Source organism: Labrus bergylta, chromosome 15, assembly GCF_963930695.1.
Source record: "Labrus bergylta chromosome 15, fLabBer1.1, whole genome shotgun sequence".
NCBI classification, from domain to species: domain Eukaryota; kingdom Metazoa; phylum Chordata; class Actinopteri; order Labriformes; family Labridae; genus Labrus; species Labrus bergylta.
Window position 1 is genome coordinate 2,923,534 of NC_089209.1, and position 13,909 is coordinate 2,937,442.

The 13,909-nt window shown below is 39.0% G+C and overlaps 2 protein-coding genes across 2 annotated transcripts in view; both read right to left on the reverse strand.

The window, feature by feature from the left end:
* LOC110000254 (serine/threonine-protein kinase D3) overlaps nucleotides 1-13,909 on the reverse strand; it is an 84,255-nt gene that overhangs the window by 63,257 nt on the left and 7,089 nt on the right. The window lies entirely within an intron of this gene.
* On the reverse strand, nucleotides 8,480-11,150 carry LOC136182748 (tripartite motif-containing protein 16-like). The gene has a single exon (XM_065964021.1). It carries the CDS (start codon nucleotides 10,959-10,961, stop codon nucleotides 9,192-9,194), a length of 1,770 nt encoding a protein of 589 aa, XP_065820093.1. The 5' UTR covers nucleotides 10,962-11,150; the 3' UTR covers nucleotides 8,480-9,191.

Consider the following 13,909-nt stretch of genomic DNA (forward strand, 5'->3'; position numbering starts at 1 on the left):
TCTGCGTCCACACTGCAACCAATGCAATAAGCTTTAGTTTTGTATTTATTTGCTTTGATTACATTGTTTAAGTTGAGAAGTACATTTACAATAAAAGTGCGCTATACACTACTTTTGAATTCATTATTGGATTTTGCGCATAACAATGCGATTAATCGCGATTAATCACAGGAACTCATGCGATTAACGCGATTAAAACTTGTAATCGTTGCCCAGCCCTACTATTTCTACATTGTGTTTGAGAGCTACTGTATTCGTCGTATGTCAGATTCTTATTGTTCCCACGGCACTTAAAGGCAACACCGGCATACTCTTACGCAATTGGAGGAGAAGTGGGAGAGAGGCGTGGCCACACCCTTTGTAACCCGACACCGGACCCATGCGCTGCGTTGACTGTAAACTTTCACCATGAGCTCCGCCAGTCGGGCTCGGCGAGCGGAGGACCGAGTGTGTCCGCTGTAACGGGACTCCCCGGTGCTCCTTATTATGTCTTATTGACCTTTTCAATCGGGATTTTTTTTACTGGACAAGTGAGAGATTAATTTAAAGTTTGTGTTGGAGTCATGGAGGCTGTTAGCAAGTGGAGCCCGCAGCAGGTGGTGGACTGGATGAGAGGTAACGGATGACTAATGTTATCTTATCAGGGGTCTCTCTCCTGCTGTGCTGTTTGATTTAACTTTTACATCATTTATCAATTATCACATTTCAAATGTTTACTTATTTATATACTAGTGTTATTATTATTTTTTAAGTGGGATGGTTTACATACTCATGACATATGAATTTGGTCTGGTGTTTTGATGTTACTGGTTTGTTTGATTGTTTTCTTTTTGTTTTTATAGTTTGCTTTATGTATGTCTTTTCGTTTTGTCACGTTGGTGTTTTACTTTTGGAAAAATAAAGTACAAAAAAAAACATTTAAATGTTACAAACTGTGAATGACCAAATACATTTATTTAATTCAATATTTCGTTTTTGGTAATTAAATAAAAAAAAATTGCGACTGATTTCATTTGAAATCCACAATAATACAAAGTTAAACCTTCTATCTTTTACTTAAAATTAAACTTTTGGTTTAACAACCGTAGTAAATCCCATAAAGTATATTAACAATACATTTAGGTATAAATCCTCTGTCCTGCATAATAACAAGTCATTTAAAATGGATAAACGTCATGATTTTATTTATCAGCTGTAACATTTGAGTAATAACAATATTGTTATAGTAATTTCCCTCCATTTAGACATATGTTACTCTGAGACTAGTTTCTCTACTATATGTTTTGTAGTTAGGCCTGCACGATATGAGAACAATATGCGGTAACATTGTTCTGTATTGCGATAACGATTTGAAGTGCGATAAGTAAATTAATTTATTAAACTAAATCTGCAGACATCGATTTAAAATCATGAGCTATCAAAAATTACGATTACAAACATGTCTAAACATTAATAACTGACTTTCAGTTGTTGTCCCTTTTATGCAAAAACCCTTATTTGAATTTAACTGGTTAGCAGCATTACAAAAGCAGCATTCATAAAAATCACAAATGACATCAGTTTAAACTTTAGATATCTTGTCCTTAAGCAACTTTACAGCGAGTATAAGTCCAAAAACTTGTTAGATCTTGTATTTTAATAGGTTTAAAACAGCTTCTTTACTCTTCAGACATGAGGTTGTAGCTGGTTTAATCAACACATCAGTCTGTACATAATAAAGCACTGTACTTTGATTTAACATGTAGTATAATACTTATCCCTCTGTTGTGATGGTTCCCACAACTTTTTGGTTGTTGTGAAAAACAGCCACAGTTCTACTCTTAAGGTAGTGACTGTTTGGTATGGATGTACAAAAAAAGATGGATACAGCAAAGTGTTGCGTGAATAAATCAATTTTCCTGAACTCACAGCGAAACACCTTTTGTATTGTGACCCAGGTGATCCTGCTCTAAATCCTGGCCAATAACCAAACTACTGTTCAGACTCTGTAGGGGCTGTGTTGAGGTTTTAAGCTAAGATATCCTTTAAAGTCTTTATTTGTGATTTTTCACTCTTAAATATAATAGAAATCAAGTTTATCCTCTGAAAATAACTCTGTGAGTCATGACTGTCTACAATGGGTGTAACACCCGAGTCCCACTGTCTGTGATGTTTTCAGAGTTTTCAGAGTCCTATCTTCACTTTGTTTACATCGCCCGGACGGCCGGCTGACTCCTCCCCTCGTGTATAAAAGTTGTTTAATTGAGGGACTAGAGAAAAGAAGAATAACATACTGTACTCACTGCTTAACTGTGTTTCTAGATCACGCTCATTTCAGGTAAATTTACATGCAGTGTGAAGATACCAGCATAATAAAGATCGCTAGCATTAGCATGCTAACACAACAATGCAGCGCGAGTTGTTTTGGTGTCATGCTGGTGCTCAGCCTTTAAATGCACGGTATTTAAAATCCGCCGCCAGGCGGCTCTCAACCAAAACAATTACAAAAGATGACGTTGAGGATAGCGGGGAATCATGGGAGTTCTCTTCATATTATAAAATTACAGATTTCTCTGGCTTTGATAACTGTTTGAAATATTTGAGGTATTGTAAGTACTTAAAAAATAATATTATATAACAGATGTAGTGAATTTTTTATTATTTCAGATATTTGAATGTAAAATTGTCATAAAATTTTACATATTAAAAGTATGTTTTGAGGTACCCTTAAGGTACAATCTGAGTTTGTCTTCACTGACCCAAAATACATACATGTACCTGAACATACCATCTCAGTGTTTTGGACACGTCTCCATGAAGGCTGTTTGATTGTCGATCACTGACAGTCCACGATGTCTCTCTCAGATGAGTGAGATCGTCTCTGATCTAATTACACGGATGATTAAAAAAAACTGCTTCAGGGCTCAGTCACAAACTGATCAGACAGCTGTAGCTCAGAGGTAAACACATCTGAGCTCAGCGTGTTCAGACAAATCTGCATACTTCATACCCGTCTGGCAGGTGCAGTCACACATCTCGCAGTGAATGACGACAGAATAGTTTGAGCGTGAGGAGTGTGTACACAAAGCCAGTAAACACGAGATACTGCGGCCAAAAGAGCCAAGGATTCACCTGTTCCAAATTCTCAGGTGTTTTTTTTTATCTTTTACTATAATCAATTCCAATTTCAGGTATTTGACTGTAAGTTCAATTAAAATGAACGATTTGATCTTGTCTGCTTCAGCTGTAAGAACTGAGATTTTAGATTTATAATTGACACAAATGGAACAAGTGCAGTTCATTTCTTGTATTTCCTAAATAATGTGCTAGGTCGGGACAATCTCCACAGCAGTTCTCCAGAAATTATCCAAATTTTATCCTGAGTGAAAACGGCTCTTGTGATGTCACAGTGGGATTCTGGTAAAAAACAAAAAAAATCCCCTCCCCTCCCCTGGTATCTCCACCTATGGACTCCAACCCCAGACTAAAGCTAAACTTTTACATGTCTGTCATTTTTATTCTCTCTACAGAGGAGTGATGTCTACCGGGGAAAACTCAGGGGGCGGGGCTTATTACATTTAAAGAGACACACACACCAAAACGGAGCGTTCTGAGAGAGCTGGTTTATACAGGGTCACAAACCTCCTCTGGTGCTTGATTCATGTTATATTTTGAACAAAGCACAGCACAGATGTTTCATTTAGACCACAGGGGACTGTTTGAAAAGGTGGAGGAGGGGGGATAACATGTCATCTTTAAGTTTATCGGGCTGTTTTTAATACATATTTAAAGAAGTTGGAGACACCGTTACCTCTGAGGATTTGGGCGGGGCTTCCGTTTCCATGGAGACGGATCAAAAAAAAAAACTGTTCGTTAAAGTTCCATCCTAACGGCTAGGCGAAGAGTTTCGGTCCCGTCTGGAGAAACTCCTCGGTCCCCCGTGGGTCCGGGACGGTGAAGTAGAGAAAAACAAGACAAGACTGAACAGCTACACTTTTTAAATGACTCTAAAAGTCTCCGTTGTTTCCAAAACTTCAAACTTCTTGACGGGCGTAGAGTCCGACCGAGCAGCAGCAGCTTCATGCGGATCTGATTATCAGAGAGATAGTGATGTGTCGGTCATGAACGATTCGTTCAAAACGAACGAATCATCTGGGTGAACGAACTGAACTGAATCACTTACTAAAAAGAGTTGTTCATTTCTCAACTTCAGTTGCCCTCTCCTCTCTTCCGTCTCGTGTCTCAAAGCTCCCGTTCACAGTACGTTCAGTGAACGAACTGAACGAGAGTTCCGACGTGAATCACGCTCCGACGTGAATCACTGAACGAACTGAGCGAGAGTTCCGACGTGAATCACTGAACGAACTGAACGAGAGCGCCGCCGACGTGAATCACTGAACGAACTGAGAGGAAGAGCGGAGCTCTCGTTCAGTTGAACGAGAGCTCCGCCGACATGAATCACTGAACGAACGAACTGAACGGGAGCTCCGACGTGAATCACTGAACGAACTGAACGGGAGCTCCGACGTGAATCACTGAACGAACTGAACGAGAGCGCCGACGTGAATCACTGAACGAACTGAGAGGAAGAGCGGAGCTCTCGTTCAGTTCGTTCACTGAACGAACAAACGGAACGGGAGCTCCGACGTGAATCACTGAACGAACTGAGAGGGAGAGAGAGACTCAGAGCTCCCGTTCAGAATCAGTACACACAATCACTTTCACCACCCGTTTTTCATATTTTAGGTTTCACTACGCAAATAAAAGATGTACGCAAATAAATATTAGGTTATTAATTATTTTTAATTAGATAAAATGAAAACAATAAAAAATAAAAGTGAGAAACATAAATTACAGTGCATGGCCATGCATTTACATCTACAGTTAAGACATTAAACAAAGCTGCCTAATATATAATCATAGTTTGTTTAAATAAAGCAGCCCTTGCCGACAAAGTAGCCTAAATTAGCCTATATTATTATTTTAAAAATCTGCTTATATAATTTAAAATATAACTGTTCTGGTACAGGATATATTCGTTGCCATGCATATTTTCTGCATGTAGCCTATATTAAGTTAAATTAATTGTCATTCATGATAATGTTTGCAAACTGAAAGCTTCATAACAGCAAGCACATACATTTTCGCAACACCCAGCTTAATTGTTATTAATTAATGATCGTACAAATCATTGACTGACTGGTGAAAGTGATTGTGTGTACTGATTCTGAACGGGAGCTCTGAGTCTCTCGCTCCCTCTCAGTACGTTCAGTGAACGAACTGAACGAGAGCTCCGCTCTTCCTCTCAGTTCGTTCAGTGATTCACGTCGGCGGCGCTCTCGTTCAGTTCGTTCAGTTCGTTCGAACTGAACGAACTGAACGAACTGAACGAGAGCTCCGCCTCCTCTCTCTTCCTCTCAGTCAGTCAGTGAGTGATTTGTGTACTGAACGTACTGAACAGAACGGTCGGGGAAAATAAATGTGATTGTTTTAGCAGCTTTCAGTTTGCAAACTGTAACTTTATCCAACTAAATTCTCAGCTCATTAGTTTATTATTCACCACCGGCTGTTCTCAGTACGATCGCGAGCAGAACTAAACGTTCGGCCGTGTTTCAGTTTATTAAATTCTGATTCACAGACAGAGCTGCAGAGAAGTACTGAACGATTCAGTGAACGAATCATTTGAACGAATCACTTTACTGAACTGATTCTACTGATTCAGTACACTGAAAAGAACTGCTTTTCACATCACTACAGAGAGAGACGAACACACACAGATACAAACCACCTATTATGCTGCGTTCAAGTGGGGTCGGATAAATCGGAAAGAGGAACTTCCCAGTTGTAAAATGCACATGAACACCTCCTCAAGTTGTAAACAACTCGGAAAAGAATTGGGTGCCCGACTTGACGTCAGAATAGTCATCACATAAGGGGCTAAATATGTTTTGTTAATTTTAAAATACTTTTTATTCATTCACGTATTGCACATCAACTTTTTCCCCACTCGCAAACTTGGACCACCCGAGCAGCACTTGAATGCAGCATTACACAACGGAGAGGAGATGAGACACAAAGAGGTCTCACTCTGACGGAATTTTCAGTGACCGGACATCCAACATTTCTACACGCAAACTAACAGCAAGACTCGAAACAAGTAAAAGTACAAATTTTACACTTTGGAAAAACTCTGTTAGAAGGTTGGATTTATACAATTTAAGGGAAGTGTGTCGATGTTTAAAAGTAGTTTGTGAGAGTTTTGCGTGGACTGTTTTATTATCTCTAAGTGAGTCATTGTTCCAGTCAAAGACGATCACTGCCTGGACTCTCATCAGATTATTCTGTGGCGCCCTCTCATGGTAGAAATACTTCATTACACGAAATGCAATTCAGGTACATTCTTTTTATTTTAATTCATAAAAATGATTAAATCAGTGGTTTTATTTTACTTAAATTAAAAAAAATTAGCTCAATTGAAAATAGGATTTAGGCTAAGCACCAAAAGTTGAAGAAGACCTCAACCTGTCACACCAACTTTAGAGAAATAAGATTTTATTATTATTGTATTAATTAAAGTTATTGATGCATTAAAATGTTTTTCTCTTTAATGTTGCGGCTGATCAACGTGGAGTTAATCTTCATTACTTAAAATACTTCCATGTAGTAAGTTATACATCTTCACTTTTCATTTTGTATTTATATTGAAATAAAAATTTAGCCGATGCTGATTCCGATACCGATCTTTGTTTCGTAAACTCCCACAATGCCAACATTTTCTCTCATGTTTGACAATAAAAACAGGTCAGAGTTTGTTCAACAGGTCACTTTATCATTTGACCAATAAAAAACCTCTTCTCTGAATCAGTAGTTAAGTGTACTGGATAGTCAGCACTAAATTGATTTGGCACCAACAGGGCCGATATCAGCCAATAGGCTACTGATGTTGAACTGATTCATCTGTGCATCCCTACTTTATATTTGTTGTGTTTCATGTTTGTTTGTTTCAACATTCAGTATAGTGAGAAACAAGCAAAACTAGAGGTCACAATACTTCACCAGCTTCATCATAATGACTCAGTTTGTGCCATTAACATGAGGATGAGGATTAAAGTGGTAAATTGTGGGACCTCTGTCGTGTTCCTGCTGGCTTTAAGGCAGCGATCGTCTGTTAACAGATTCTTCACACATTCATTCACTAACGTATTAACAACGTTTCAACTGTCACGTCTCATAAATATGTTGGTGAAAATGTCTCTAAACGAAGGAACACTACACCAAATCCTCTTACTGAAAAATAAATGTCAAAATAAAAAGTTCTCTATCTCGATACAACACGTCGTCTCGCCCCACTCATCATTATTTACACTCAGGTATGAAGACAAAAGGTTTTAATATCATCCAGGTGACTTTACATGTGTTATTCTAAATCAGCTGATAACTCAGAGTTTATGTAAACGTCTGTAACCTCTCCATTACAGCTCTGAACACTGTTAGAAACTATTACAAATAAAGATTATTTAAAAATAAAGATCCCTCTCAGGTAACTCGGTTAATAATGACTCATCAGGTGTTTAAAGTCAGTTTCCTCTGATGACTCGTTTGAGCAGTTTGATGGAGAGAGATTGAACATACACTCACATACACGGTTAATTTTATACCGTTATGATGCCGATCTCTGTTCAGAAATGTCATATTTTAAATGTTTACATCACTGCTCATCAGATTTAGATTTCACCCAGAAAGGGGCGGGGCCGGCATCGTTTGGGCAAAGTACCCGGATGGGTTGCTCTCATGAATAATATGTGTAGAACTGTTTCAGGAGCGCCACACTCACACAGCCCACTGGGATGTTTTCCTATAGAGTGTAAATATTGGTTTAACCCACAGTGACCCAGCCTCAGTCGAGTTATTTTAACTTTCCACAATAACTGACAGACTTCCTAATCAAAGGTTGTGGATTAAAATAATGTCTGCCTCTTTTTTTCCTTCTCCCAAAGTTTCTTTCCACTCCCACTTCTTCTTCTTCTTCTTCTTCTTCTTCTTCGGCAGCTGACATCAGAAAAGTGTCATTACTGCCATCTGCTGGATTTAAATATCCCTCAACAGACCTGTTCTCAAAAGAGATTTAAACAAGCATCTTCGGCCTCTCCCTCTTTCACCACCCTTCAAAATACTTTTCTCTTCTTACAAGTCCCTCTCTCTCTCCATTTCTGACTTCCTGTTCTGTCTATGTGTTACATACTTCCTACATTTAGTAAGTACATGTTCACCTGCTTCTGCTTGATTGCATACCTCACAAAGAGCAGATGAATGTTTTCCAGTGATATGCAGAGTACTTAACCTGGTCATTACTCCTCTCTTCTGTAGCTCCTCCCCCTCTATTTGACTTCATCTATTTCCTGCTGAACTTCCTGAATACAGAAGCTCAGCGGGTACAAACAGTAGCAGGATTTTTTTTTTTGTTCGCTTGAACGTTTGCAATGAAGACCAGAAGAAAACATTTAGTTCATGTGAGTTTATTCAGGATGTCAAACTTCAGTTTGTTCACACATCAAATCAGTAAAGTGTGTTCAATCATTTCATGAACACATTCACTTCATCCACACAATCACTTTGTTTGATCAGAAGCTCCACTCACAGAAAACAATGATTTATCTCCTTATTGATTTAATCAGGAGGATTACATTTTTAAAACACCTCAGAGGACATTTTTACATCACTTTGAATATGAACAACAACATTTATTCTGACTAACTCATTTCTTTAAGTGTGATTTTATAGATTTTCTACAAATGTACAAAGTGGTGAGAAGAGAAAATCAGCATGAAAGAAAAGTTTGCTGCTCTCTCTCTCTCTCTCTTCAGACTCCTGAATCAGAACAGAAACAACAGAAAATATAAATGTATGAAAACAAATAATCAAACATGGAGAGCAGAGAGAAGTTGATATTTATCACTCAGAGAAATGTCAGTTCAGGTGAACAAAAGTCATCCTGAGCAGTGAAAGAGTCCACGGCTAAACAGACACAGGAAGGAGTGTCACTTAAAGACACTCAAACATTTACAGAACAGACGAGAAGAGGTCAAAGTACCGCCCATAAAGTTTGATTGACAGGTGACCACGATCAGATCTCAGCAACGAGCGTGGATAAAAATCAAGTTGAAGATTTAAAACACAGCAAGTTAAACATCTGTCTCGTTAATGACTTCTGTTTATTTCAGTTTACACAACTCAGCAGAGGCTCCAGGATACCAACCAAACCCGAGTCCAGCATGTAGAGGCTGAGTGAATGTGGTCTGGACTCTGTGGAGGAGAGTCATGGTTTCAGAGATGCTGTAGAAGGACAGAATACCTGCTCTGTGATCCAGGTACACTCCTACTCTGGAGGACTCAGGACCTGAGACAGGAGTGCTGACTTTGTTGTAATAAAAGTTATAACTGTTGAAGAAACAATCTAACACCCAAGATTTGTCATTACGTCCAAATGCACACTCATTCAATCCCCCTGCTCTGCTGATATTCTTGTATGTGACTGCTACACAAACTCCTCTTCCTCTCTGCTCGACTTCCCAGTAACAACGTCCACTCAGACTCTCTTTACTCAGGACCTGAAGACATCCAGTGAATCTGTCTGGGTGACTAGAATAAGGATTGGTCTGACTCGTTAATGTTACTTTTCTGTTCCCATCAGATAATAACAGCTGCGTGTTTACTGTGTTTGGATCCAGTGTGATGTCACATGAATATTTTAAGAACTCAGCTCTGGTCTTGGGCTCTGGTTCTGGTTCTGGTTCTGACAGTAAAACATCCACTTCAGTCACTGTCTGTGAGATGTTTGTCCATTTCTCTCTCAGGACGTCCTGTAGTTTATCTCTGACTTCTGACACAGCCGCTGTCACGTCCTCAAAGTACCTCAGAGGACGGATCTTGATGCTGGATGAGTGTGTAGATTCACTGAGTGGTGACAGTGAGGGGTAGTCGTGTAGAAACTGGTTGTGGTCCTGTGTGTGTGACAGCTTCTTCATCTCAGCGTCTCTCCTCTTCAGCTCAGTGATCTCCTGCTCCAGCTTCTCCTGAAGCTCTCTGACTCGACTCACTTCAGTTTGCTGCTGGGATCTGACCTGCTGCTTCACATCAGAGCGTCTTTTCTCCATGAGACGGATCAGCTCAGTGAACATCTTCTCACTGTTCCCCACTGTTTTATCAGCGGAGCCATTGATAGCCTCCACCTCCTGTTGGAGCAGCTTCACATCTTTCTCTCTGTCCTGGATTCTCTGCTGGATGTTTTGTCGACTCACCTCCAGCTCTCTCTGCTTCTCGCTCCTTTCTGCTGCAGCTGAGACTGTGTCATGACCTTTGTGTTCATCCATTAAACAGAGGTGACAGATAGACTGCTGATCAGTGCGACAAAATACTTTCATCACCTCATCATGACGAGAGCAGACGTTCTCCTGGAGCTTCTTGGAGGGCTCCACCAGCTTGTGTTTTGCATAGGCAGGTATTTCATAATGAGGCTGGAGGTGTTTCTCACAAAATGAGATCAAACAGAAGAGACAGGACTTACAGGCTTTCAGTTTTCTCCCGGTGCAGACATCACAGGCCACATCTTCAGATCCAGCATAGCAGTGATCAGCAGGAGCAGCTTGGAGTCCAGTCTTCTTCAGCTCCTCCACTAAATCTGCCAACATGGTGTTTTTCCTCAGGTCAGGCCTCGCTGTGAAGGTCTGTCTACACTGAGGGCAGCTGTAGACTGTCTTCTCATCCTCTGTATCCCAGTGGCTTTTAATACACTTCATGCAGTAACTGTGTCCACAGGTAAGAGTCCCCGGATCCTTCAGGAGATCCTGACAGATCGAACAAGAGAAGGTTTCCCGGTCCAGCTGAACTCCTTTCTGCGCCATTTCTCCTCTCGGTAACAACGACTGTCTGAGATTCACTTCCTCATAACTGAAAACAAGTTTCACCTCTGATCTATAAAGCATGTGTCTATGTATGTGACTGTGCAGGTGTTGTTGGTTACACCCATCCTCAAACTGTAGATCTAAAGGGGAGGGAACCAGGAAGTATGAGGACCGAGTGCAGCAGGCTGTGTTTGAGAGCAGGAAGAAGAGGGAGGGCTGATAGAACTACGATTCATTCCAGGAAGAGGAGCGGTTTGAGAGAGATACTTGTTTACAACAGAGAACATTTCTCAACCAGCAGTATCGTCACAATTAACCACGGTGTGGGTTGAATATTTGACCCATTCAGCTGGGTTAAACAGGTAACCCTGTGTGTTTACATGCTCCTAATTTAATCCAGCAGTGTTTAACAAAATATCAGAGTTTATCCATTCAGCTTCAGCAGTAAAACAAAGACCAAGAGGAACAAGGATTTCAGATTATGTAAATAACTAAAAAAAGATAGTAGCAATAAAAAAAGCTAAGATCAAATAAAAACACAGAACAGCAATAAAATACAGGAGGGGGGGGGGGCGTGTGAAGGTTGTTTATAATATGTTTTGATTTGTAGTTTTTACCTGCAGTTAAAGATCGTTTTGTATTAAATGGCACCTTAAATCAGATTTCCCTGAGCTGCATTTACAAGAGCTCACCAGCAGGTGTCAGTGTGGCCACAATGTGAAACAAAACAGCTCTCATTGTTCTCTGAGGGATAAGTTCTGATTTCTGATTTTACATGAAATGAAAAAAAGGAAATACAAGTTGCACCTGAAAAAGGCTGCAGGAAAAAATATGCATTTGTCCTAAAGGAAGTGATTGATCTTAAGTTTAAATCATGAGCAAGTTCTCATCTTCACTTCATTTATATAAAGTAGCCTCCATAAGAAGACACACGTTCAAAGAAAAATAACTTGAATGACCAGACTCTTCTGTTTCTTGTCTCTCCAGAGAAGGTTTTTAGAAATGTAATAAGTACCTTCATGTCGACTCAGGATTCTCCCAGGTGAGTGCACACCTTCCTCCGGTTCTCTGCAGGAAGTCCAGACTCAGACTACATTTGTTCACCAGAGTCTGAAACTCTACAGGTGACATCAGCACCATGAAGTTAGATCGAAAGGTAATGAAAATATTTCAACACTCAAATGTGACATGTAGTCTGTAGTTGTCATGTAGTCCAACCGTTAGAGAGGAAAGCCCCGCCCACATCAGGTTTTCATAATGCTGCATTCAGGCTCCGTCAGACATTTTGATAAATCACTTTTCAAGTTCAAACGTAAACAAGCGATAATTTCCGATTGTACCATTTCATATAATTCCTACAATCATAGTTTGGCACCAATTGAACACAAAACAAAACTGTTTATGATGTAATAAGGCGGGAAAAAGCAGAAAGTTGTAGATTAATTAGGCTACGGTAACAAATGATGTTCTCCTTTTTTTTTATAAATGCTTTAACTTCTTTTCGTTTAATCATTTCTCCTTTTTAACTTTGCTTTGATTTTAAAGGCCACATGCCAAACAAAGAGGAGAACACAGATTTGAGTCATGGTGGAATCTATCAAACTGTCAAAAGATTAAAAGCAAATGTGAATGAAAAAAATACATTTCTAAACAGTTTAACCAAAGTCCTTGAATGAATTCATTGTCAGAGGGTTTGCTTTGTTATTTTGTGATCCAATGATATTTTATCTAATCAGACATATTTCTGGTGTTTCATGTTAATCTTCTCTAAATAACAAACGTCTCTGCTGCTCTCTGATTTCACCGTCAGTCGATGTTGTTGCTCTCAGCCAGCGCAGCTCCAAGTCCTGATGTGCTCCTTCCCATGGGAAACATCTGCAGACCCTAAAAAAGCTTCACAAGTCAACACCCAGCACACATGACGGAGCTGCTGTGGAGCTCAGAAGATGAAAGAAATGCTCAGAGACTGAAGTACACATTCTTATTGGAGGAATCCTAAGGTCTAAAGGATGAGCATAGTGCAGGGCATTTTCCTTATTTAGAAAATGTCAACTTCTATGATTTCAATAGGCCTTTATTGGTCATAATGGGAAGATGATTCCCATAATATGTTACATAAAATACATTATTTAGTGAGCTGTTAAAGGAGCATGCAGCTTTGTGATGACTTGTTATGAATTGTTGAACCACTGGGGTTGGATCTCTGGTGTCTTATAAACCCATGAGTTGTCTTCAAAGATTTTAAAAGCAGCCTAAAGGACCATTTGACGACTGTATCACATGTTTCTCTGTTTAAAGCTCCTGATTGGTTCAATGATGTAATATTTGTTTATCGTCTGTCTTTTGTTCTCTGTCTGAAACTCTTGTATGCTGCTGTCTTGGCCAGGACTCTCTGGTGTTGTATCTCAAAGAGAATCTCCTCCTGGTAAAATAAATGTCAAATGAAATGAAATAAATAAAAATGAGGATTGGGCGCTTTGTAAGCATGACACATAAAAAAAGAACAATCAATCAATCAAATAGTGACGGCCAAAGGAAATTAAGCACATGATCTAAATTTGAAAGAAATCATATTAATTTGGAAAGATTCATTAAAAAAATGAGCATTAGAGACTCTTTTATAGAATAGAATAGAATAGAATAGAAATACTTTATTGATCCCAAACTGGGAAATTGAGGCGTTACAGCAGCAGGTTATCCAAACACACAATATGAGCAAAAAACACAATATAATATTAAATACAAAGTAAATAAGCACTAAAAATATCAAAACTAAGAATGAGAATATATACAACCAGGATTTAACTTAGCATTACTAGTCTTAAATAAGAAAGATTAAATGTAAATGTGCAAAAACAGAGTTGTAAATGGACAGTATTGACATAAGTTAAAGTGCATGAGTGTAGACATATTAAACATTAGACTTTATAACATTAAAGTCTCTTGTTAAAAAAACAACAAATAAGGACTTTTATTATTTATTTAGATACTCTGCGCTTTCTTCTTATTCTATTTCTATTTCTATTTTT